This window comes from Malaclemys terrapin, chromosome 15 (assembly GCF_027887155.1).
Source record: "Malaclemys terrapin pileata isolate rMalTer1 chromosome 15, rMalTer1.hap1, whole genome shotgun sequence".
In the NCBI taxonomy this organism is placed as follows: domain Eukaryota; kingdom Metazoa; phylum Chordata; order Testudines; family Emydidae; genus Malaclemys; species Malaclemys terrapin.
Genome location: NC_071519.1, coordinates 34,313,480 through 34,339,530, shown reverse-complemented (window position 1 = coordinate 34,339,530; position 26,051 = coordinate 34,313,480). Strand labels below are relative to the sequence as shown.

The following is a 26,051-nucleotide window of genomic DNA, read 5'->3' as shown; positions in this document are numbered from 1 at the left end:
CCCTCCCACTTTAGAGTCCCATCACTGGCCGTTGGAGGTATTTGCTGCTAGCATTGCAGATCGGCTACATGCCATTGTAGGCAGTCTGACCTGAAGCGAGGAGATTTCTGATCATACCATGTTGTTAAACAACTTCATGGCAGAACTCCAGGACACATCTAAACTAGTGCTATTTGTGCAGCTAATACACAGAATAAAAAGGTCAAATAGGCTCAGGTGGCCAACCACCAGACATTAAGAGAAGTAGAATAATTTTCTTGTTTGAAGAAGTAGCAAAATTGTCTAAGCTTTGTACAATAAAAGCCCAACATTTCACAGCAAATGTAGCTTGCTCAGTGGATCAAACACAATCCCTGACACAAAGTAATGCATCAGGTAATAAGAGAGAAAGTCACTGACCCGATCAGTCTCATATAAAAGTTACTGTTGCTACAATATTGGAGCTTTTTATTTATGCAAACCTTGAGTAGTTTTTCCCTGCTTCAATCAAAATATTTACTGCCAAAAATGTTTCTCCTTTAAAGAAAAAAGCAATTGCCTATAAGCAATTGCCGTTTTTCTTCTGAAGACTCTACTCTTGTTTGACAATTTCCTCATGACACTGGTTTATCTGCTCTTAAAATACACTTGCTGGCAAAGAGGAAACAACCTCAGTGCTTGGTATTACCTGCAAACGATAGCTGCTTCAGACGGGCATTGGAACGAGCTTCTTGAACTTTATCAGTCAGTGATTTCCAGGCATCTGGGATTAGAAAATGGAAGACAAAACAATCAAAGAAGCTTTGCATCTATCAGACATCAGGAGTAACTGGATCAGCTGCTCAGTACGTCTCTGGATCGTCTTCTCATTCAGTGAGGTCTGCAGTAACGCAGCCAAGTCCAGAGGCTGTGCGTGCATCCGTATGCACACAGTACCGATCAGTATCTAGCAAAACACTCATGTGGCAGAGTGTGAATAAGCCATGTGGCAAATATAAAGAGAAATGGAATCAGTGGCCATAAACTCATTACTTCTCCTGTAGTTATACAGTTTTCACCCTCTCCAAAAAAACTTATTGGTGCACAGGCAAATAAGTAGCTTGAGCAATGACATTTGAAACAAAAGTTAGATTGCCTAGTGCCTGGTCTGTGTTAATTATTTGCTTTGTCCCACCACTCCTTTATATACCAACAACACTGTTGGTCGATGGATTCAAGACAAAGTGGGCCAATGCAGACATTTAACACAAACCAGGCACTCTGGCATAGGATTTTGTTCCAAAGCTTTATGTCTGAGAGAAGACAAGTCTATTCTGAAGAAGCTTGATACAGAGAGCACAATTTCTCAAAAAGCATCTTTTGTTTTTAACCTCTGGGAACAAAGCTCAGAGAAAGTTGCAATCAGAAATCATTGCCCTCACCTTCAATACTTTCTGCACAGATCTGAAAACCATCATCACTTGAGATCTCGAAAACTAGTCCTTTCTTTGGCTTCTTCTCACCAAGGCTTTCTTTCCTCTTTTGTTCTTGCTGCAGCCAAAACATAAGTGGGGAGCTGAAAGTGCCTTCCTCCTCCTCAGGAGCTTTGGATCCTAGAAGACAGAGAGACCAACATGAAGATGCACTTGGGCAGAATGAAGCTTTATTGTACACCCCCCCCCCACCACCAAACAAACAGATCCCTAATGGTGAAAAGAATTTGTCCCAGATTTGAACAATGGATGATTATTTCTAAGAAGCCACCAAAACTTAAGTATCATTCTTAGTAAGAGCTGCCTCCCTTATCAGTGTGCCAGGGTTACTCCCTCGTTTTGAGATCCTTTTCATGCAAACCAACTCCTGGTTGCTTTAGAGGTTAATACAACCTGTAGAATCTGTAAGGTAATTTAACATCTAACTCTGCATGGGGGAGAACAGCATACATGATAATAATCAGCTGTACAGTTTCAGCAGAATCCATGTCCACATGCAGGCATGTGGACTCAGCCAGAACAATTCTGCTAATGAGATTAAGTGACTTATTAAAGTTCCACAATAATGGACTACCTACTGAACCATCTGCCATCACCAGTGGCAATGGGAATTATAAAATGGGAAAACAAAGACAGGTCTCTCCATGAACCATACTCTAGGGGAGCTACTACAGGAATATCAATTTCTGGTGATGATGAACAGAAAGAAAACTGCAGTTAATGGGACAACAGCTTTACCACCAGTTTTAATTCTGTTCTCTGTATATGGGCATTCTAAAGTCTGGAACTGTTCTGAAGCTCTCATTTCCTGATCAAGAACTGAGGTCCTGAGCATGGATTTTACATCCATTTAGAAAGTGAAAGCCAGATTACACCGCAACATGAGAACATAAAAATCAAAGTTGCAAGTTTCTACAACCACAACCACAACCACACATGCAATTCACATGACTGTGTCTGGAACATAACTCCCTCCAAAACTAGCAGAAAACAATACAGTGGCTACTAAGAGTTCTTTAAAGCGGTCAAACATGAAAGTGACTATATAGTTCAACACCAAAGACTGCCAAGAAACTGCATTTTTGGAAGAAGTGACAAACCTGTATTTTCTTGCTCATTTGCTGTGTTCTGCACTGACTGTGGCTCTGTAAGAACTGCCATTTGCCTTGGGGAAAGGGAAAAAAAAATGAAATATAATCCTTGGAAATAAACCACCCCACAGAAGGCAACTCCTTTTTTTTTCTATAGCTAAGCCATCTAACCAGTTGGGGGGGTTGTTTGTGTTTCACAGAGACAGTGTCAACTTGAATATTTTTAAATTGATTAAATATAAAATTTCTAATTTCTAATAGAGCACAGTTTAAATAATACTCTTATTCCAAATATGTTTATAAGAGTTTTTCAGCTCTCCAATAGCTGTTTATAAGGATCCTTTCAGAAAGAGAGAAACTGACTGTGCAAGAGAACAGTGAACCAAACTGCATGCCTGTGACCGAAAGCACCTCTGTATTCACACCCTACACATTACCGTAATCATCTTTGTCCAAAATATGCCTTGAAAGTTATATTGGAAAACTAATAACTCACTGGTCAATAATATCATGGTGAAATGTATGTAATCCATTAACCATGAACCACACAGCCCTAACTAGACAAAAGTTGATTGCACCCCAGAACTTCACAATGTCTTATACTGATAGACTCAAGGAGCTCAAAGGCAAGGTTAAGGAGTGACTTGATTACAGTCTATAAGTATCCACCTGGGGAATAAATACTTAATAATGGGATCTTCAATCTAGGAGAGAAAGGTGTAACACGAGCCAATGTCTGGAAGCTGAAGACAGACAAATTCAGACTGGAAATAAGGCGCACGTTTTTAACAGTATGCAACTATTTCCACACATTTACTCCTGAATCAAGTATTCTGAAACCAGCTGGTTTCAACTGAAAATGAAAACATTCTTATACATTAACATTCATTTCTGTGACATTTATCACTGTGGCATGTACTCAGATTATGTTATTACAATGAATCTTGTTCTACTAGATTAAACAAGGATTTAATATTGTGGCTAACAAGTGACATACATTCCAGGCTGAAAGCTACCGGGGTATTTTAAATTTACAACAACAAATACAAGGAAGGAAGAACAGAGTTTTATTTTGTTTATAAGGTACTGAATATAAATCTGCAAAACCTGATGGGAAAGGTTTGTTTTAATACTTACCCTGCAGGCTGCCCAGATGGCTTTTGTGGTAGCTGATCTATACTTGTATCTTGAATGTCTGCCTTCACTGCGGGAGTCCTGGAACAGAAAGATTTGGGATAATTCAGAAGACTGTACAAACAAAAATTTACTGCGACCAAGAATTAAATGGCTCTAGTGGGACTGCCATAAGTGATTCAGCATTTCAGCAAACTACAAAAATAGGAACAAATGCTACTGTGAAACCAGAGGACAGAAAGTAGATCAAATTGCTAGTGCTTTAGGTCAGATCCAAAACTTGCACTTCAAAGGAATGGAGTACTCTAGGATCTTTACAAGGATGTTTTTGCATAATCCTAAGCATGGAGCCACGGGGACACTCCATAAAGGATGGTATGCTGGCAAAAAAAAATAGCCTAGAATATTTACAAATAGAAGTCCAATTATGTCTAGAAGATTGTGGATCAATTGCTTTTCAAAACAGACTTACAGCACTGAGTTAAAAAAAATCAAGGAACTGTAGAACTGAGTCATATGACCCAACTAACCAGACTAAAAGGTCAAGGGACCTGCCTAGTACTTTTGGGCAGGTCCCTTGCCCTCCAGGAACTGCAGTGGATTGCTGGGTTGCCCTTGGTCAAATCCCTTATCATATGGACTGTTGGCAATGTCACACAGAGAGGACACTTGGAGGACTTTCTGAACAAAAATGTTAAGTGTCATATTCAACACCCAAGTCCACAGTCCTTATTCTCCCTTCTTCCTACAGATTTGCACTTCAAGTAAAATCACCAAGACATATGCTACTTCAATTCAAAGACTGGAAAGAAATTGCCATACAGTGAGACACTTGAGTTCAATCTGTTTAGCTTATCAAAACAAATCGAAGAATGATATATATGAAGGACAGGAAAGGACCTAAGAAGATTGAGAGTTGACTTGATTACAGTGTATAAGTACTTCACTGAGAGAATATACCAAGTACTGAACTGCTCTTTAAAATAGTTTAAATTCTATAAACTGATGTTAACTGGCAGTTGTGAAAACATCCCAGAACCTGGTGGCAAAGTCACATGCTATTCCTGAAGACCAAGAACCATTGGCTGGAAGTTAAAACCAGACACATTCAAGTTAGAAAACAAACATTTAAAAAGTGGGGGCATTTAACCATCGGAACAAGCTACCAAGGAAAGTGGTAAACTCTCTTCAAATGCAGACTGATTGACTAAAACATCTTCATGAAAAGCAAACACAAGCTATTGGGCTCAGTACAGAAGTAATAGGGTGAAATTCTTCGGCCTGTAATATATATAGATCTGACTAAATTATCTAATTATCCCTTCTGGCCTTAAATTCTATAAACATTCCCTATAACTTGTGAGTCCTCTTTCCAAAGGAAAGAGAAAACTCTGTTGCATGATGAAAATGCAATGTGATTACTGACATTAACTGGCATACAGCTTTAACCCTTTAAATAATTAAACAACTAAAAAGACATCTATACAAGGCTCTAGAAGCATTTACACACAATTAACCATATAATTAAATCTCAGCAGCGTTAACATGCTATTAACAACATTTAACTGAGTATTCTACTCCCGTGACATTTTAAAATCGTACCATGGTGTTCAAGAAAAAAAGAGAAACGAAGGGGCAAAATATAGGGCAGAATGAATTCAAAACAATTTACGAACTACATGTAGGGATCCCACTTCACCAGCCACTAAAATATAGACATTTCCAAAAGTGAAACAGGACACTTGTTTTCCAGCACACAGCAACAGCACACAACAGAAAGGGTGTGCGGAATCCCATTGCCACTTGAAATAGCAGGGTTATTTGGGAAGGCAGATTGTAATAGTCCAATTAGAAATTTGGCTAGGATGTTAGGACTAACTCTCCGCTTGCAAAAAGTACCTTGGGATCTTCAAATGACTACAACTGGTCAGAGGCTCAGTTTTAAGTTCTACCTAAAAAGCTGGTATCACGAGCAGCAAAGTACTTCCATTAGGAACGTACCAGAGAAGTCTCTTGGTAATGACTTGGAAGAGTGCAACTTCCTCAGACCACCAGCATTTCCTATAACCACCATGCTTTCCTTGCAGAGTTCCAATCCAAGTTCTAATCAGGCCAAATGCTGACAGATTTTAAGATAAAAAGTGTGTATTGATAGATCCAAAGCATCTATCAACATGATCGCTAACCACCAACTAAATTATAGCACAGCTAGAGGTACCATGTTTGCAAACGACTCTGCTCCCCCAAATAAATGGTTACCAACAATCTGTAAGGGCTGTCAACCATGAATGAAAGCAAAGATTGTCTGTTGACGTCTTCAGAAATCTGCTTTCCCTGTTCAGATGTCCATTGATGGCAGTGAATGTTACTCTAGAATTTACTACTAAAGGATTCTCTATGAGAAGATAAAAAGGAAATTTGATGTGGGGGACAAGTGCAACAAGAGCCAATTTTTTACCACTGTAACAAAACCTCAAGGATACGCAAAAGCAAACATATGTTTCTCTTACCCTGCAGCTGAGACCTGGGATACAGCATTGGCCCCTCTGTCTGGAATGTGTACTTCAGGGGGACTGGTCCACATGTGAGAAGTTTTATGCTTCTTTCCATTCGCTTTGTCTAAAGGCGGTTGAATTCGTTTAATTTTTGGCTTCATTTTTGTGGGACCGAGCACTGAGCTACTTGCAGACTGTTGGCCAGATGACGGGGAGCCTCCAGGCGAAGCTGAACTGGCATGCATTGCAGTTGAGGAAACCTTGCTTTGCTCAAGGCCTGTGTTGTTAGGAATGTCCACTAGCTGTGGAAAGCTTGACAACTGAGGTGCTGAAGCGGTGGCAAGGTCCAGCTGGGAAGAAGCATTTTTGATGGCTAAAAGTTGTGTCATATGCTGAAGCTGATAGGGACCTTCTGGGTCAGTGGATGATTGAGCAACTGTCATGCCCATAGTCTGTGCTGAAGGCAATACACATATGCTTGATGCAGCTGTCATTGCTGCTGTAGCTGGAGTTTGTGACGTCCCCAGTTGTGAAAACATCCCAGAACCTGGTGGCAAAGTCATGTGCTGTTCCTGAAGACCAAGACTTTGCTGACTGGCTTTGATCAAGAGATTGCTTATTGAGCCAAGGTCTCCCAACAATCCAGGGCTAGTTAATGTTACAGAACCCTGTCCCAAAACGTGGCCAGGTACTGACCCACCAGTGCTAGGTGCTGCTGTGGCCTGCATGGATACTACATTCAGCACTGATGAATTTGATGCTAGTCCCGACACCGGCCCTGTCGTGAGGTGGCCGGCATCTGGTCCAATAATGCTGGGTGAACTGCCAACTGCCGCAGCAGGGGCTGCTCCTACACCTTGGGGCAGCAAAGACGCTTGCTCAAAATACATGACTCCGGACTTAGACCTTTTAATAATATTGGGAACTGTCCTATGGGATGTCGAATTTCCAAGGGTCCCCAAATCTAATGGGCTGTTGGAAAGTTGGGAGGGAGCAAAATTAATCAAAGTCATGTTGGAAACCATATCTGAAGGAGCTATGGCAGAAGGGGTTCCAGACGGCGCTAGCTTTTTATTCTTTCGTGACTGCAGTCGGGATATTGGCCTTTTCTTCCCAAGGCCAGATGTTGGGGTGGTAACTGTAGTGCCAAGGTCTGTCCTCTGGCTTGCTTCAGACACTAAAAGTTGAGGATCAGGAGGTGGCTGTACACCAATAAGGAGACCTGATGCAGGACTGCCAATATTTGGTGGGAAACCACTCTGAGTAGCTGTGGGAAAGGTATGCAAATGCTGGTGATGGGACATAGGCAACAGTCCTTTGCTAGTGGGGGGGAATAAAGACTGGGATGATGGCAGGCTTGGATTTAATTCTGTAGTCAATGTAAGTGCACTGCCCATGGGCCCTAGCACTGAAGTATTGGTCTCCATTACGCTCTGTGCAGAACTACCAGAAGGAGTCAGTTGTATTTTTTGTGTAACACCATTGGGAAGAGTCTGGAGGACATACAGAGGCTGCATGTTCTGATTGACTACCAGAAGTTTTTCAGTGGCTGGTTTTAGGTGGGGCGGGGTTGTCTGTACTGCAGCATTAGAAATCTGAGATGGACCAGGACTGTCAGTGGAGTTTGGAACGTATTTTTGGTTTTGAAGAGGAACAGTAGGCGATACTGGCACTTGGAGTCCAGGAGTACCGCTGTTCCTAGTTAAATCCTGGTTGCTGCCATGTCCTTGCTCTACTGAGGCGCAAGGTGGGCTGGCTATGTGCTCTGCATCTATGTGACCTTGGATGAAGTGATCAGGAGTCATATGTCCTTCAGGGCTTGGGTCTACCCCTGGGCTTAAAAGAGTTGCATCCCCTTCACCGGAGGCAGATTTTTCTGTGACTGTAACTCTCTTCTCTCCAGATTCTGTGGAAGGTAAAGCCAGAATAGACCTCTCTCCTGAAGATGAGAGTGAAGACTCTGAAATTACAGCAAGCCTGTTGCGGTTTTGGCTGGGCACAGTAGGACTACGAGTAGTTAGAACGGAGAGATCTGATGGAAGTTCTAAAGGCAACTCAAACTGCTCCTCTGCTGATATAGAGGAAGAAACGCTACTATCCACTGGTTCAGCAGTTGGCAGCTGTTGAGAAAACACTTCAAACAAACCCATGTCCTTGCCACGATTACTATCAAGACCTAGCCCTTCCCCCAGTGTTAGAAGTTCAGATGAAGAGGACTCCGGGCTTTCTCCTAAAGCCTGCATCGATGGTGTATTCTTTAGTACAAAGTCCATGATGTCCGAAGGCAGAATGTTTCCACAGTCATCGCTATTGTTATTGTCAGAGTCTGATTTTAGCAGTTCTGTGTTAAAAGTATCCAATAAGTTCTTCTCTGAGGGTGTGCTAGCATGAGCTCTACGGCCTGTGTCCAAGGAACTCAGCTGAGCTTCCAAGGAATCCTGACCCTGTGTTTTAACCCTGCTCACAGCATGGCAATTATCAATCTTTGGATCAGTCTTATGGCCAGTGGAGCTCTTGGTGACCTGTACTTTCTCTCCAGCTTCTTCAGCTCGATCAAGCTTTAAGTTTTCAGTCCCATTTTCTTTGCCACTTCTTTTGGTTACCTGATTTACTTTTCTTGTTGTTGTTGTAACACTTGTATCACTTTCTGTTCCATCATCCACACCATCTAACTGGGAGATTTTTGGAAGATTGCACTGCTCCTCCTCCTTGAATAAATTATGGGATCCAAGCCTCTCTTCTGCACTTGAGGAAACTACTGTCCTGGTGAAATTGTAGTAGTACAAGTCATCTTCATCCGAAGTACTTAAGTCATCTGCACCATCTACTTGTCCTTCTGCAGACCTCTTTCCTCGCTTCTTCCCAGTTGAGTTGCTGTAAAATGGAATGTCTTCCTCTCCATAAGATCTCACACCATACAAAGGAGTTAATCCAAAGAACATGTTAGATCTTGCCCGAGCACTTCGCCGGGGATACCTCCGCTTGTAGGAACCATCTTCCTGAGCTTTAGTTCCATCCTGAAGCATCAAGTTTCTGTCTTCAACAGGCAGATTCGGATAAGAATTATTTTGAGATTCCTGGGTAGGAGTATCACTTGGACTTCCCTGGACAACAGAACCATCTCCTTGGCTTTCAGAAGTTGAAGACAGCTCTGTCAAAGCAGTTGGTTCTGCACCCTTACTCTGCGATTCGGCATCATTTTCTTTCTGTGCATTTTTAGATTGGCTTTCACTTTCCATCTTAAGAGGAGTCAGGGTTACTTTAACTGTGCGTTTTCTAGGAGCCTGTGCTTCCTTTGAGGCTACTTCAACTTGCACCAATGGAGCTTTAGATGCCCCTTGTGTAGGTGGAGACTTATCCCCAGTTTTCTCAGCAGAAACATTACTACACAACCTCTGACTAATCTGTTCAGTTGCCAAAACCTGATTTATGAATTCTGGTTTTAAGCTTCCTTCATCACAGGTGGTCAATTGACTCGAGTCTGTAAAAGGTTTTACAGAATGTTTTTCTTTGTAAGTGTCTTTTGTTAACTTTTTTCCTTTCTGTCGTCTGTCTCTGCAAGCAGAAACCACGTGGTCACTTGCTGCAGAAGACCTGCTACTCATTCCAGCAGGCTTTAAGTTCTTTCCATCTATGTCTTCAACAGAAGGGATTTTTTCTGGTTGTATGAGGTCCATATGTAGGTCTCTATCTTTCCTTGGGCCTCTCTGATGGAAAGATGGAAAGGGCATTGTATCTTTGGAAGAAAGTGTTGCAGAAGAAGGTTCTTGAAAAGTTCCCTTTTTATGAATGTTTAATTCTATGCCTGATGTACTAAGCACTTGGGTGGACATTTTAGTATTCCCAGATGAAGCAAAGCTATGAGCTGAAGAATCTGAGTCCTTTGAGCTCAACAATTTTGTCTTCTCTCCCTTTGAAGATGTGCTTTTGGACATCAACTCTGAACTGGTAGAGTGTTTTATTTCTGAAGACTGAGATCCACCCAAATGACAAGTTTTACTTCCACTTGTAGCTACCGTTCTTGAAGAGCTTGAAGGGCTATTTTGAGCTAAAGCACTTGGAGCACTTAAATTCACTGACCCTTTGAAGCTGTCTATATTTTTTGAGCTTGATTCATGCTCTGAAGAGGATCCGATACTAGATACTCCAGGCACAGTGTGTCTGGAGTAAGTGTTCCCAACTCTCGTGGGAAAAATCATTCGGAGTTTTGACTGCTGTTGTGACAAAGAGGAGGTACTGTGTCTCCTAGAGCCAATGCTTCTAAGTCCAGAGGATAATAAAGGATCTCCCACTGTTACTATTTCATGGGTCGTTGGTGTAGGACTTCCTGAAGAGGAAAAGCAGAGAAAAAAAATACAGTGAAACAATATGGGTATCACACAGCCAACACATACATGCCATTTGATTATACAAACGATGCACATACCTAAGAAATTCAACAAACAAAATATATTTTAGAAATACTGTCAAATTAAAAATGAAGAAATAAGACTGAAGGTACGTGTTCCCCCAAAATCAGTCTCTTTGTAAACATCCAATATTGTCAGCTCTGCATCTTTTGAAGCTAATGTTGATAATTTCTGAATCATACCCTGTAGGGTTCGATGCTACACAATTTCAAGTCTCTGAAATGCAAGAACTAATTCTGATTTACAAAGATATCACAAAAGTTAAACAAATGAATTCAAAATAACTCAGAAGTGTTATTTTACCTTCTACCTCTCACTGCTGGCAACATTACACATGTTAATGTCATAGCAAAGTAGTTTCAGGATAACATAAGAGGATTACTATTTTGTCTTTAAAAGTAAATTTGAACTGATGCTTAATGTAGGTTTTCAACACACTCTGGAAATAATTCAGTAAGTATGCCCTCTTTTTGACTAAAACTGAACTTTGGTATATCTTTCATCCAAAGGATTTCAAAGCTTTTTATAAAAGTTTCTACAAATGCTTTTTAAAGAACACATGATCACCACACAAAAGAATTACATCACCCAAGATACTGAAATTCTGAGTCTCACTAAAAAGTGCCATTTCAAGTTTTTGGGACCTTAATAAGCCAAAACTATGACCGCGCTGAGAGCTATTACAATTCTAGAGCCTTTTCCTGGGCATATTTTTGTTTTGAGTATGCAGCCCTTGACAAATAACCTCTCCTGCACATCCCCCAGAATCTCTCTTCTTCCCTCATGCTCCGTTTTGCACTATCATCTCCACAACAAACAAACTGAGTATCTAAAGTGAGCAGAACTTCTGAGAAACAAAGCATGAGAGAGACCCAAAAACAACGAAAGAAAGGCAGCACAATACCTGCAGAGGGCAAAGGCCTAGACCCAGGAGACCGCTGTGTTAGGGGATAGATTGGTGTCCTGACCCTGGGACCTTTTGAGATCAGAGGATAGTAACAGGAACTGGAGGTCTGAGAATGCAGGGGACGATCTGGAGATGGAGGGTTTACCATTTCTGGTGTATTTCGACTCTCTTTGGATAGAGTTTCTGCTGCAGAGTAAGAGTAATAAAAATTCAGACATTAAAAACTAAAACCCTGGACCATCTGTTGTTGACAAGTTTCACTCAGAGAAGTCAAGATACATTTTTTAAACAAAACATAAAACCACTGACAGCTTGTATTAGATCCTCAGGAAGTAATAGTCTAATTTCTTGCTCTGAAATATGTTTTTTCAGCTGAAACTCTTAAACAAAAAACACACAACGTAAAACTAATTTATGACCCACCCACGTGGCAGCTTCTCTAATACTTTGCCCTGGGGTAATGACCTTATCTTTTTACATGTCAATAAAGCCCCATGAACACCTTTGCCACTACAGTAATAAAAAAGTCTCCTGATTCCCAAGCCTTGGCTATAACTACCTACTTAGGTACTCAGTGAAGCACTGCATACCAGAGGAGGGTACATTCTGGTGTGCCCCAACTGCTCCATGTAGACCCTACTGACATGCTCTAAAAGGCATCCAGTGCCCACTGACGTGGTTCTTTCTGAAACACTATGTTAACATGAGGAACCTCTTAGAAAGCATTGGCAGAGCAATGCTTTGGATCAATTTACAATTTGCAATTTACACCAGTCTAGTGCACACTGCCAGAGTGTGTAGACAAACCCTTACCCTCCCCTTCTATCCATAGACTTGCACTACAGTCAAAGTCTTCATGTACTTTTCAGCAAGATCGATTTCAATTCTACAGCAAGGCTCAAAGGATTCTGTTGCAGCAGTCTTGGGGCAGCAAACTTGAAATTTTGTGGCAACTGTATTTAAATGAAAAATGGAGGATTTAAATAATTTGGTTTTGATCTAAATGGCCTAGGACCTGCCGACCTGAGAAACAGTCTCTTCTTGTGCAATACTGCCACAGTTGTGATCAAGAGAGACTTGAAATGGAGCCCCAAGGTGATAGAATATTTTCAGAGAGATTCATTGCTTTGGGAGCTATCCTCACTCTAGGTCAGAACAGCTAGGTTCAGCTGATCTTCAAGGGGCAATACAAGGCTTATCTGAATACTCCGGCTTTTGAGGCTGTGGGGCTTGAAGACGAGAGGAATTTTATTGGAGATTACTGGTGCATTTAGCTGTTTCAGGTTGTTTTTTATTTTTGTCAGAGGTGCCTAAAATAATAAGACAGACGCCCTTTTGTGTATGTTTTTAATATACTGCAGGTTTTTGTACTGACAACGCATAACTGCATTGTAGAAGTTGTCTGGAAGTGAAGCTGGAGGTTTTGACAGCTTGGAAGGAGGTAACTGAGGCTGTCAGCATCTGTGGAAGAGTAGGAAGCAGTCTGGAATTATGGAACAGGCATAGCAGTTAGCGGATTTTGCTAAAACTAACAGCAGTGAAATATTTACCAATATTGACATTTAAAGCATAATTTTTGGTTTCAGAGTTAACACCCCTGTGACAAATGGGTCAGTTCACAACTCTCAGCCTGACACAATCGCTCAATCTGAAGACTGGAAGGCAATGCTGCATCAGCTTAGGTTCAAGTTTCCAAGACTACCTATGCAACCATGAATCCTAGAAACAATTTTTTAAAATAAAATCATAAGATACTGGAGCACACTTCTGCAGCACAGAGGGTATTCTGTGTCAAGTTCTATGTCCAAGAACACACAGGACACTGAGCACAGGACAAAAAATTCACGTTTTGGAATATCTCTCACCTGCTTACTAAAAATAATGAGCCATATGGTTGAAGAAAAAAATATACAGAGGATTTGCCACTATAAAAGTATCTTAAGAGACTTGCCTGTTGGGGGTGCTGGACTATGAGCAATTGTCCTGTTCTCATCATGCTCTACAGTGCTATTGATATCTGGCTCTATGACAGGAGGTCGACATTCCATGATCTTACAAGTATACACACAGCGCTTCCGAGCGTCTGTTGTGCTCCAGTACACCCTGGAACACCTGGAAAATATTTAGAAAGTAAAATAAATTTTGTCACTAATGTAGAGAGACACCTCCACATTCCGGTCTTCAGTTTTCATCTTCTCAAAACTATGGAGGCTATATGCTTCCTGTACTATTTGGAAGCCAGCCAAATCCCAAGGTTCTTGAGCAGTTTTTGCTCAAGCAAGCTACAATCAGCTTCAATGGAAATTTCCCTGAATAAAGACCTATGGATCGAGCCCATGACTGATAAGAGTCTAGGACAGTAAGATCTACCTAATGATGCAACAGTTTATACTTACTGATAACCAATGGGGAACAGCTTGTCTTCACAGTCTGACAGATCATTCAGAATTCCTAAGCAGTCTATAGTCATTGAACCTAAACCAGAAAGAGGATAAGAAGAGTTCTAGAAGAGAGAGGAGATCAGATTCCAGCACCAAAAGATAGAACAACCGCTAAGAGACACAGGCCTTACCAATCATCATGTGGATGTTTTCTGGCTCCAGGCCACTAAGAAATTTTCTTCTCAAACTGATCCCTTCGAAGTCCACAAAAACTCTTCTAAGAACTTCAAACCCATTCTCCGGTACCACCTAGAGCAAGAACCCCCCGAGCAACACATTAATTTTAAAGGAAACATGCATGTTTCACCCAGCCTCGCTCAACGGATACTTGATTTGGTCTCTCAGATGGGGCTGTGTGGAGACTTGTACAGCACTTGCCACACCTATCCAGAGCTGTTAGTCACATCACTAACCTCTCTTGCCCACTGGTGTGTCAGATCCTTACTTTCATGAAGAGGACATTCACCTAAACCTTTTAAGAAATAAAAATGCTTATTGCTACAGTTCTTCCAAGCCTTGGACAAAAAGGGGTATGAGAGTGTGATCTCACCTCTCCTTTGATCAAGTCACGATGCCGCTGGCAGTACACTTTCTTATCATCCAGAAAGACACAGTTCTTGGCTCGGGAGCACATGAAGTGATAGTTGCTAGTGCAGGAAGTAAGACAGCAGCCTACTGTGGCGCCTGACTTTTGGCAGAACTCGCATCTCTACAAAGCCAAAACATGGAAAATTACAGAGACGTCTTTTCGAACAAATCATCATGTCACTATCATTCGTTTCTTTCACAGACTGAAAAAGGGGGTTAGACTTTGAATGAGCTTATGTTAATGAAAGTCAAAAATTATACAATGAGTTATTTTGCATAGGCTCACATCCAAAAACCCATCCACAGGAGACAGCGCACATGTGTGCGCGGTGGGGCGGGGGAGGGAGGGGCTGGGGCGGTTGCAGTGGAGAAAGAGGAAAATTCCCTGAAGACCATACTATTTTCCACCTAAACTTTGGATCCCTCAAAATCCACAGAGAGGTTATCCTGCTTATTCTTCAGGCCAAGAACCACACAGGTATGCTTGGATGAAGCCTGCACCATTGTGCATGTGCACCCCTGACCTAGAAATGCCAACTACTCCCCCCTGTAGGGCTTGCTGCTGGCCAAAATACAGGCACAATGTATCACTATTTTTGAAGCTTTAATATGAAAACCATTGTTTAGGGGGAAATGATGCAATACCAAGATTTGGCCAGATTACTTCAATTTGATTTGTGCAATTGCCTTCAGCCCCATTTCCTTTCTTCTAGAAAGAAAGCAGCCACTGTGTCACAATAAGAAGGTTACTCCATTTTCCAAGTCTGGTCAGAATTTAGAAAAACCTTTTGCAGAGTTTATGATGATGTCTCTCTCTGTAGGCGAGATCTCTAAAGAGTAACCAACCTATCCTGGATTTTATGAACATCCGCAAATGGCAAGCAGCCATTTTGGCTCAGTCAATAACTTATTTTGAACTAACACTCTTCAGCCCAGTTATCCTGGAATTTTGATCTAGGAATAGCGTCTCTCTCTTACCCAAGCCTCACTAGAATCAAATTTTTAAATAAATTAAAATTAAATTAAATTAATGGAGATATCCTATCTCCTAGAACTGGAAGGGACCTTGAAAGGTCATCGAGTCCAGCCCCCTGCCTTCACTAGCAGGACCAAGTACTGATTTTGCCCCAGATCCCTAAGTGGCTCCCTCAAGGATTGAATTCACAACTCTGGGCTTAGCAGGCCAATGCTCAAACCACTGAGCTATCCCTCCCTGCTAAAGGCAAATGCAGACAGAGATGAACCAGAAAGTCCTAACTATATATAGCAGCAGTTCTCAAACTGTGAGTCAGGACCCCAAAGTGGACCCATTTTAATGGGGTTGCCAGGGCTGGTGTTAGACTTGCTGTGGCCTGGGGCTAAAGCCCAAGCCCGGGTTGTGAGACTCAAGCTTTGGACCCTCCGCCTGGGGCAGTGGGGCTTGTCTGGGCTCAGGCTTTGATCCCCCTTCCTGCGGTCATGTAGTAACGTTTGTTCTCAGAAGGGAGTCACAGTGCAGTATGTAGTTATACATTTCATATTTTAGTGCAACATTTAGCTGTGCAATTGACATCCCTCATCGCTGCCATGGTTCTTAAGTGCTGAACTCACAAAGAATTTGTTCATAGGAGATTCCCCTGTAAAATTCTGAGTCCATAAAGTGTTGCCCTCCTATTACAAGCAAATTAACCCTTTGGTCTCCAACATTTTTCTATACCAGGAGTTCACACTGCATCAGGATGAAAAGTAGACTTTCAAATGCCAACCAGCCGAAGGACTAGTTAGGGAACATACTCTATGTTACAGACAGTGGTAAAACTTACATTAATAATAGGAAGGGAGAGGAGGGAAAAAACCCACAAGAATTCCTTTAGATGGACTCCAGTCTCAACCCTAACCAAGCCACAGTTGCTTATACTCACCAACTGCTTCCCTCTGATCACAGCCATGTGTACATTTTTCAGAGACCCATCATCATCCTCAAACACTTCTGCTGACCATAGAGCACAGTTTACATGTGTCCATTCATTCTGGCCAATGTACAGGAGACGTCCAGCATCCTAAAGAAAAACATGTAATAAATAGTTTTTCAAAGATTCCTTAGGACAGTGGTTTTCAATCTTTTTTCATTTGCAGACTCCTGGGAGGTGTGCACTCCTTTCGAAATCTTAGACATTTCAACAAAGGTTGAAAACCACTGTCCTAAGGTACAGCAATGCACAAAGATCCCAGCAAACTTCCACTTGCACTGGATTTCAATCCACCCAAAAAGGAAGTTTAGCAAATTAGCAGTAATCTTAGTTTAAAAAAAGGACAGCCTAAATAGTAGTTAAGCTCCAATTTTAACCTGTTATATGCTCCATAGTACTCAATGTGCTATTGGAAGCTGAAAAATTAAACTTTTGTTTCTACAGGTTTTCTGTCTGTCCCAGAATCAGAAATTTCATCGGAAATAAATGCAGCTCATAATTTCCCTCTATGCATTATTTCGTGAACTCGTAACAAAATGCCAAAAAAATAAAAAAAAAATAAAAAAATTTAAATTAAATTTGGAATTAAAACCAAACCACACTCCTGATCAGAACAAACCAGGCTTAAAGAAAAAGGTTTTTTTGACCTAATGCAAGCAATACTACTTTAATATTAACTATGACCAGAGAAATCAGTAAGCATCTATCCTGTTACCAATGGCAGCTCAAAAGGACAATCCATCATCATAGTCTGTCACTATTATAGAGAGAGTGTTGTGCAGATACTTACGTTAGCACTATCATCACCATATTTCAGACAGAGTGCACACTGCCTATTGTCTTCCACATCAGGAGGTGGATTAAGTTCAGGGCTATCCTCCCGGCTTCTATCAGAGCCTTATAGCAAAAAGAAAAAGTTTATTCTTGGCAACTGGTTCTTAAAGAGAGAGTGGGGGAGGGAAATACTTATTTAGAAAACTTGTCAGTTTAAGAGTTTTAAGTGCACAAATGTAGAAGAGTCAAATAGCAGCATATGCAGCTTTCATTACTAGCCTGAATGTTTCAAACCAAAGAGCAGGGTCAGTAAGGCAGACCTCAGGGGCTACAGGGCCACTTTCTGGGGAGAAATGAACATGATACTGGCCATGGCTCAGCAGAGGAATCCCAGACAACTGTTCAGGTTAAGTTCTTTTAAGGTGTTCCTTTGCAGCCTCCTTTCAAGCCAGGCATTTCTATGTATTTGTCTCTTCCTGACCCAGAAGAAACAGGTAGAGGGACCAGTAGAATGTCAGGTCTCACACCTAGTCCCCTGACCTCCCCCTCCTCATGGGCAGGGAGAGAAAAAAGGATGAAGAAAAGACAGACACCACCCCAAGGGCTGAGGCTTCCTGTGTAATAGTCCCATGATATAGGGCTGCTCCCATGACCAACTGGAGCCTCCTTTGATCTCGCTTGTGGTGACTATCCTTGCAGCTCCTGGTGTCCTTAATGGAGCTGTTCTTCTTCTGCCCCTGGCACTGCTCTGCAACTTCATATTGCCTTCTGTATCGCGTCCCTGCCATTCTCCTCTCTGCCTCCCACCCCAGCAGCCTAGGTCCTGCTGCCCTCTTCTCCTCTCCCTACAGCCGCCCTTGTGCCCAGTTTATTTGAGTGGAGCTGCCAGGATCCTGGATGTGCCTCAATCAGTTCCGGCAAACAGCAAATATGCTGATTGCTTGATAAGGGCTGAACTAGCAAGAGATCATGAAACCATTCACAGATTATTCAAATACACCCAAGAATTCTCTCAAAGAATGAACATGTACAAGTCCCTGTGTGGAGCTAATACAGTCTACCCCTTGGCTCTGAAGATTTTGGAGAAGGATGGGCACATCAGGGTTTGGGTCACCTCTACAGGGATCTGGTTTCTTACTAGAGATAGGTGGTGTCGGCGGATGCAGCGGAGTTGGTGAATCTGGTTCTCCAGGCCCTTTGGGTTTTGGAGCTGGAATGATTTTCTTCATCAAAGGGGGCTGTTCAGTGTGGTTATTCTCTTCACGCTCTTGCCACTGAGCATAATTATGGTCAAGTGAAGGGGGCAGCACTGCATTCGGCAACATCCCACTGCTGAAAATGTAAAGAGGAGTCAACGGTCAGACCTGGCTCTACCAAGTGACCTGGATACTGTAAACAACCTACAGTCTGTATCCAGTTACAGTTCCTTTCAATACTTAAAACCTGTATTCTGCTCTCAACTAATCACTACTACCAATCAGTTACATTTCAACATTTGTGTTGCTGTCATCTGTTTCCTTCAGGGATGATATAAACACAGAACGAAGGCGATGCTAGACAGAGGGCAGCTCACACCACATCAGCACACACAAAACCAGGCTCTATATCATGCTTTTAGTCTCTCAGCTTCAGAAGCACAAAATGCATCCAATAAACCCATCTGGGAATTTGACTGTTTGGTTTTTTTTTTTACTACTAAGTAACAGCATGTCTTGTTCTTTTTTTGCTTTGACAGCTGACAAACTGCAGGGTGCTGCTTCTGGATACAGAACAGTTACTTACTTGCTTGTTACTTTATTTGGCTCCCAAAACCTGGATTTTTTTACACTGAACCATGGAAAAACACGCTCCATTTGCTGAAATAAAAACAACGCTAAATTAGAATATAAGAAAATATTAATGAAAAGATCAAAGAAATTCATCCAAAATCCACAGCAAATGTGCAGATCTCAGGTCAGTCAAGAAGACTTCATTAAGGTTGAGAACTGTGCCAAGGTACTAACTTATTTCCCAAGGACAGCCAACCAACCAATAGCTTAACCAGAAAGATGCTAAGTACACAGAATGTGATGAACTCTGAATTCCAGTGGCAGCACAAACAGCTAATCTGGAAGTTTGGGAATCAAGGGACAAACTTTTTTTTTTATTTTTATTTTTTTAAATTTTAAAACAAAGAGGTAATTACGTAGAAAGCAGCATTTAAAAATAAACTGTATTCCTCACCCGAATAAAGAAGGACTTGACCATGCTATTAGCTTTTTTAACTTCAGGTTGCCCTCCGTCTGAATTAATGGCTGCTTGAATAATCTTCACAATATCGTCACTAAATTCCAACTACAAGAAAACACACAGTTCATATCAACGTTACCCTCTTCTGCACACCTGCGCCATCTCCAAATTCTTAGTCTGCACGGTAAGCCCCCACGGAATGGGATGCTCCTCCTCAAAAGCTCAGATCTTGCCCCCTTTACACCTCAAGTTGCACAATGATTTGCGAATTGACTGGTGGGGTTGCTTCTAAGTGATGTGGAACTTTACATGATTTTCCCTCACCCAATACCAAGAGAAGCAAAACCAAAGTCAAAATGGATCTTATGAGGTAACTAAACTGTCATTTTATACAGTGTCTTGGTCAAGTTTTGCGGTTATTTTAAAGACACACGGCCTGTGGTTGCAGTGGAAATAGAATATACATTCAAAGGCAAGATTATCTTAAAATGAAAAAGCTTCTGAAAAAAATAAAATTGGTAAGATTATCACATTATTCAATGCTGGTTCCTTACATAGCAAACTGATTCAGTTATATTAGCATTTTTACATATACTGCTCCCAAGACTCTCTTCCTTCTAAATATGAATAATTAATTTCCAGAGAACTCAGATGAAAACAAAATCAATGAAGTCACTGAGCTATATATATATTTAGGTAGAAGTAACACACAAAAGGTATCCTCTCCTGTTTTCTTGGATACAGATTTTTCACCAGCAACAGAAATAATTGTAACTAAATGCCTTCTCAGTGTAAAAGAACATGCAACAAAATGGTGTAAATTTAATATTTTAAAGGCTTCCCTTTAATATTATTTAATATTTTTAAAAGTTTCCTTGTTCAATAAAGATCGGACTTAGGCATTCTATGAGCTACTTCACAAAGATGGCGTTATAGTCACCAGAAAAGGGGATTTATTATAACTGAGCAATTATAACAAGAATGAGAAGTTACCCCCTAACTTTGACATACCACGGAAGTGTAACCTCCTTGATCCATTTTTCTTTTCACTCCTTCCAGGTCCAGAGGCTGCTGCTCCTCCTGCTTGCTGACCTCTGTTAGAACAGGAGGATCTGGACCTTCGGGAGAACTTCTGGATGGGATACTCTCTTCTGTCTCAGGATTTAAATCCGGTGGTTTGGCTGCCTGTTAACATTCAAAGGAAAAGGACAAACATTCTATATCCAGCGTTATACTGAGTGAGAGTCACACTTACAGGCACTAACTTTTTCCTGCAGAAATGAAGACAGGTGACAAAACAAAGTCACATGTTAGTAGGAAGAACAGTAGGCTCAATGGACAAAGCTCTGAGTCCTCCTCAAAAAAATAAATGGGAAAAATCTCTCTCTTTTTAAACTGATTCCTACTGCTGACTTCTACCCTTACGCCTCATTCAGACATGGTCACCAAACTGTATTAAATAATTCACTGTGGAATTAGAATGTTGTGCAATCTATAATAATAATTCCTTTTGCTATTTCACGGTCATAATCTTTATTCTTTCCCCTCGCTCACGCCCTCCTATTTATTATCTCTTTCTGTTTAGTGTCTAATTTAGACTCCTTCTTAAGGCATGAACTGATCATTTTTATCCAAAATAACATGCTCACCTATTGTGCTGTACAAAATAACTTTCTGGCAAGCTGCCAAAGTTTTGGACCAATTTTCAGACCATTCAGAAATGCAGCCACACAAATACATGCCTGCGGAACACCCTGCCTTCACGTAATACTTTGTACTTGTACAGTGCTGTTACTCAAAGTGATTTATAAACGTTAATTAAGCCTATTGTCATCCTGTGTGGTAAGTAATCAGACTCCATTTTACAGAAGGATAAAATGAGGCAGAGTGGGGAAGGGACTTATCCTGGGTTGCACAGTGGCAGAGTAGGGAATACAAAACAAGAGACCTAAACTTCCACTGCCCTATAACCTAGTTCCACAGTGTCACTTCACACAGGAAATGATAAGCATATGTGGAAAGTTTTGATATTTTATTATCCCATTATTGCAATTCAACCGTACTGTGCACAAAAGGGAGGCTATCCCAGAACTTTGGCAAAAAACACATGCATAACGATGCCTGGACAGGAAAGCAAAATCATTCGGCAGCAGAGCTTAAAATGAATACATTCCGAAATTTCACTGCTGAATTTAAGCAGCAACAAGACCCAATTCATAAAACACAGCTTTGTGAACTACACAGGGGCAATTCCCCGGCACCTCTGCAAGGATTTTCACACTTTATTACATTTCCTAGCATGGGCGCAAGTAGCCGCTTGTTCACGTGCAAAGGGCAGTGATCAGCTGTGGGAACACAAATTCATTTCCACAAGTCTGACAACTTTTTACAACCATAAAGTCTCCACCCTCAGTCAGAGACATTGTTACTGCTGAAGTCCCAAATTCCCCCTCTCCCTAAAACACCACTTGTCCTACACTAATTTAAAGATTATATATCCTTCATGTCTACCTACGTAGATTACCATATAAAATAAAAACTTAATTACATATACTTTGATTTATCAAGTACAATGAATCAACTTCCCAAAAGAAGACATCTAGCAACAGTAGAACTCAATCTGGAGATGGGCAACTCATAAAATTGTGCTCAACACAGAGGTGAACCCACCTGTCTGTAACGTAGTAAGTGACTGGTAGTCCTGGAATTTAACAAGGCTGTTAAAACCTGCTTCAAAGAAACTTGCAGCTCCTTTTCCAGTGCCAGCCGCCATTCGGCAGGGTGCTGCTCTGTGCAGTTAATGCAAGTGTATGCCACACTCTCAGGAAGGTTAGAGAGGATTTCATACATCTCATCTGGAGACAAAAAAAAGTAACAAACACAACCTGAGCTGCTTAACTAGAGAAGGGGTAAAGGGAGAGGCCAAAAAAAAAAAAAGCAACCACTCTATATACCACACTTGCTTTGTCTAGTGATACCCAGTCTTTCCCATCAACAATCAATGGAGCTCGGCTGTTCTCAGTGGTGGCAGATGACAGAACAAGAAGCAATAGTCTCAAGTTGCAGTGGGGGAGGTTTAGGTTGGATATTAGGAAAAACTTTTCCACTAGGAGGGTGGTGAAGCACTGGAATGGGTTACCTAGGGAGGTGGTGGAACCTCCATCCTTAGAGGTTTTTAAGGCCCAGCTTGACAAAGCCCTGGCTGGGATGATTTAGTTGGGATTGGTCCTGCTTTAAGCAGGGGGTTGGACTAGATGACCTCCTGAGGTCTCTTCCAACCCTAATCTTCTATGATTCTATGATCTTTGCATAGAGAGTAACTGTGGAACTCAGCTACGGTGCTATTACGTTAGGTAGCTTGTGAAGGAGGATATCAAAATTTGCAGAAAACTGTCAGTATTAAACCTGGGTTCAACTGTAGGAAGATCAATATTTTTCTTAAAATACCGCCCAACATACACTCTAGTAGTGAGGAATGTCTACAATTTGATCCCTGTAGTCTAATGGCAACATCCATACATGGAAACTTTTAATGCAGCCATATTATTGGTCCAGGGGCCAAGGAGAGCCTGCTGAGTAGTAAAGTCAATTTGCCTCACCTGAAAGATTTTCACATTTGGAGTGGACCCAGCGATCACACTTCCCACACTGCATCATCTTACTCTCGTAGTCATCGTCATCATAGCACTTGTCACAGAGTGGGCAGAAGTTTCCTGTAAATAAGCCAGGACCTTCAATCATCCTTCCAGCTGCTGCATGCACATCTCAAAGGCTGTCTGGCTGCTTACTATATTTCTGAGAAGCAAACCCACTGAAATCTTCCCGCACAAATGTAAACTGCTCCTACTTCTACCCTTACAACACACAGTAAAAATAAGAATGCCTACAAAAATACACTACAGTCCATGTGGGTCTTACAATTCCACTATAAGAAGGCACTACATTTTTACCTTTATTGCAAGACTTGTAACAAAATAAAAGACTGACCAGATAGCTTTGTAGGGAAAAGTGAGAAAGAGAAAAAGATATACTTCTACAGGCAAAATAAGACAGAAAAACCTATCCTGCTAATCTGGCAAGTGGGATAAACTTAATTTCCTACCAGGATCTAGTCATTTACCCCTCCCCTTATCATCCATACCCCTTAGATTCAGATCCTGAACTGACATGGGAGACAGAGGAAGAGGTCACCTAACCCAAAGTATTTGGTTTTTTAGCTATGTCTACACTACAGCCCATGCCAGCAAAACTTATGTTGCTCAGAGGTGTGAATATTCCACCCCCATGAGTGACATAAATTACACCAGCATAAGCACTCATGTGCACAGCGCTATGTTGGCAGGAGAGCGTCTCCCACTGACATAGCTTATCCTGCTCATGGAGGTAGTTTTTTTATGACAACGGGAGAGCTCTGTCCCGTTGGCATAGAGCGTCTTCACCACATGCGTTGCCCTGGCACAGCTGCACCACTGCAGTGCTGTACATATAGACATGGTCTAAATCAGGCCATGATCCGGTCTTAAATTTTGTAGCCTCTTCTCCACTGCTGGTATGGATCTTTAGACAACAGTTCTGAAATAAACCCTGCAACAATTTATAGTGCTTATTATATGGAAGTCCCAAAGTCTGTCACTAAGAGGCAGTGTTGACTTTCCTTGGTTAACCACTGTAAAAAGCAACCCTACTTCCCCTGATTTCACATACCAAAAGCTTCCATAGTTTATGATTTCACTGGTTCTTGGCCATGACACTGGAGTGGCACTATAGCTTGGAATCAGCAACACTGCTCAACTGCCTCATAGGCCATCACTTCAGTCTGTGATAACATTTCCTTACAATGGTGGTGATCGCCTTGCGAATAGCTTCAAACTACATTCACCACAAACAATGTTGCAACCGCAACTGTTTTGTACCTTTAGCAAAGAGTTTGGCACAATCGTGACACAGTGAGAAGTCATGAGACCACTGTGCATCCCATCCTTTGCCTGGAGTTGTTGAACCACAGCTCTTGCAGCGAACACATTTGGTACAGATCTGTAAGAGGGGACAGAGATTGACAGGAGTTAGCATCTTTGCTATCTTCTGAGGGTTCTAAAGAGCCATTTCACAATTTTTATTATTTAACGTGTGTGTGTGAGTGTGTGTGTGTGTGAGTGAGTGAGTGTGTGTGTGAGAGAGAGAGAGAGAGAGAATGAATCCCATATATATGCATCTCTGGGCCCATGTTAGATGGCTAGGCATTTCCCTCACTTCAGACAAGGTCGGTAGCAGAGAAGATGCTTCCCTCCTTATGGTAAAAAGCTGACCATGCAACAGAAAAATATGCTTTAGTCTAGCACTTTTGCCATTAGAAATTGTGGTACAATTAATCTCAAACCTTTCTTTAATTTGAAAAACAAACAAACAAACAAAAAACAACCATGGTTTTGACAAGGACCAAATTCTTAAGACATTCAGTACAACCTCTTATTTTAGGCAGGGCTAATGTAGAAAGTTGACAAAGCCATAGGTATACTAGCATAAAACCCTTATTTATATTACAGTAGGATCCAAAATGTGCTAGCCACTGTGCAGAGGAAGACAGTCCCTTCCCCAAAGAGCTAACAACCTGAAATACAAGGAACAGTCTAGCACACTAATCCCATTCACACCCATCACCATACCGATGTCTACTGACAGTAATGTCAGAATGGAATCTTATGTGTTTACTTACTAATATAAGGGAATTCCCTGGCCCTGTCCACACAGTTTGCTCAGGAGGATTCATAAAGCGGCTAAAAAACAGATGTCTCCTCTTGTATCCCTGTCCTTCTTCATTCACACAATGCTAGAGAGTTCATTCACCATGAGAGCATTCAAAAACCAGTCTTTAATAATAAAACTTTTTCAAATTTACCTTATAAAACAGTAAGCACCCTTTAATAGGCTGTACATAGACTATGACAGAATTACAAATTCTAAGAAACCCCATCATGTATCAAAGATCTGCAGTTTGACTAGCTTGAGCTTTGGCTGGTAGCGCCTAAGGACCATAAATCAAGCAGAGCAAACTCACCCAAACTTTCTTTTTCTTGGTGGGTTTTGTTGGGTAGTTTGGTCCCAGGCACTCAGGGTGATAGCTGTTTCGGCACTTATTACACTCCAACAACTGCTACAGAAATGCAAAAATCCATTTTACACTAGATTCAATATTCAGTGTGCCAGGAATAGGTCATATGTAAATTAGTCAATCTGAATTCAGCAGAATGACAATCCTATGTTGTCACATGCACTGAAAGGTTCTTTATCCCAATACTAAGCCCACAAAACATACAGTCCTATATTAAATGATTTAAATAAATTAAACTAAACAGAGTTCCTGGAAGTAGGGAACTGGGATTGTTTAGTCTGCAGAAGAGAAGAATGAGGGGAGATTTGATAGCTGCTTTCAACTACCTGAAAGGGGTTCCAAAGAGGATGGATCTAGACTGTTCTCAGTAGTACCAGATGACAGAACAAGGAGTAATGGTCTCAAGTTGCAGTGGGGGAGGTCTAGGTTGGATATTAGGAAAAACTTTTTCACTAGAAGGGTGGTGAAGCACTG

The 26,051-nt window shown here is 41.4% G+C and overlaps 1 protein-coding gene across 4 annotated transcripts in view; it reads right to left on the bottom strand.

The window, feature by feature from the left end:
• KMT2A (lysine methyltransferase 2A) overlaps positions 1-26,051 on the bottom strand; it is a 77,953-nt gene that overhangs the window by 9,140 nt on the left and 42,762 nt on the right. For 3 of the 4 annotated variants that reach the window (XM_054005230.1, XM_054005232.1, XM_054005233.1), the window contains exons 12-31: positions 25,524-25,619; positions 24,382-24,502; positions 23,068-23,181; positions 22,139-22,323; positions 20,480-20,653; positions 19,463-19,573; positions 19,022-19,095; positions 18,378-18,571; positions 17,256-17,362; positions 16,418-16,555; positions 14,479-14,637; positions 14,060-14,177; positions 13,884-13,962; positions 13,439-13,599; positions 11,485-11,673; positions 6,187-10,498; positions 3,680-3,757; positions 2,552-2,616; positions 1,401-1,571; positions 668-742 (exon numbers count right to left, since the gene is read on the bottom strand). In XM_054005230.1, the coding sequence (XP_053861205.1) occupies positions 668-742; positions 1,401-1,571; positions 2,552-2,616; positions 3,680-3,757; positions 6,187-10,498; positions 11,485-11,673; positions 13,439-13,599; positions 13,884-13,962; positions 14,060-14,177; positions 14,479-14,637; positions 16,418-16,555; positions 17,256-17,362; positions 18,378-18,571; positions 19,022-19,095; positions 19,463-19,573; positions 20,480-20,653; positions 22,139-22,323; positions 23,068-23,181; positions 24,382-24,502; positions 25,524-25,619 (6,721 nt within the window). The remainder of the gene's footprint in view (positions 1-667; positions 743-1,400; positions 1,572-2,551; positions 2,617-3,679; positions 3,758-6,186; positions 10,499-11,484; positions 11,674-13,438; positions 13,600-13,883; positions 13,963-14,059; positions 14,178-14,478; positions 14,638-16,417; positions 16,556-17,255; positions 17,363-18,377; positions 18,572-19,021; positions 19,096-19,462; positions 19,574-20,479; positions 20,654-22,138; positions 22,324-23,067; positions 23,182-24,381; positions 24,503-25,523; positions 25,620-26,051) is intronic. The other variant, XM_054005231.1, reaches the window with a different exon arrangement.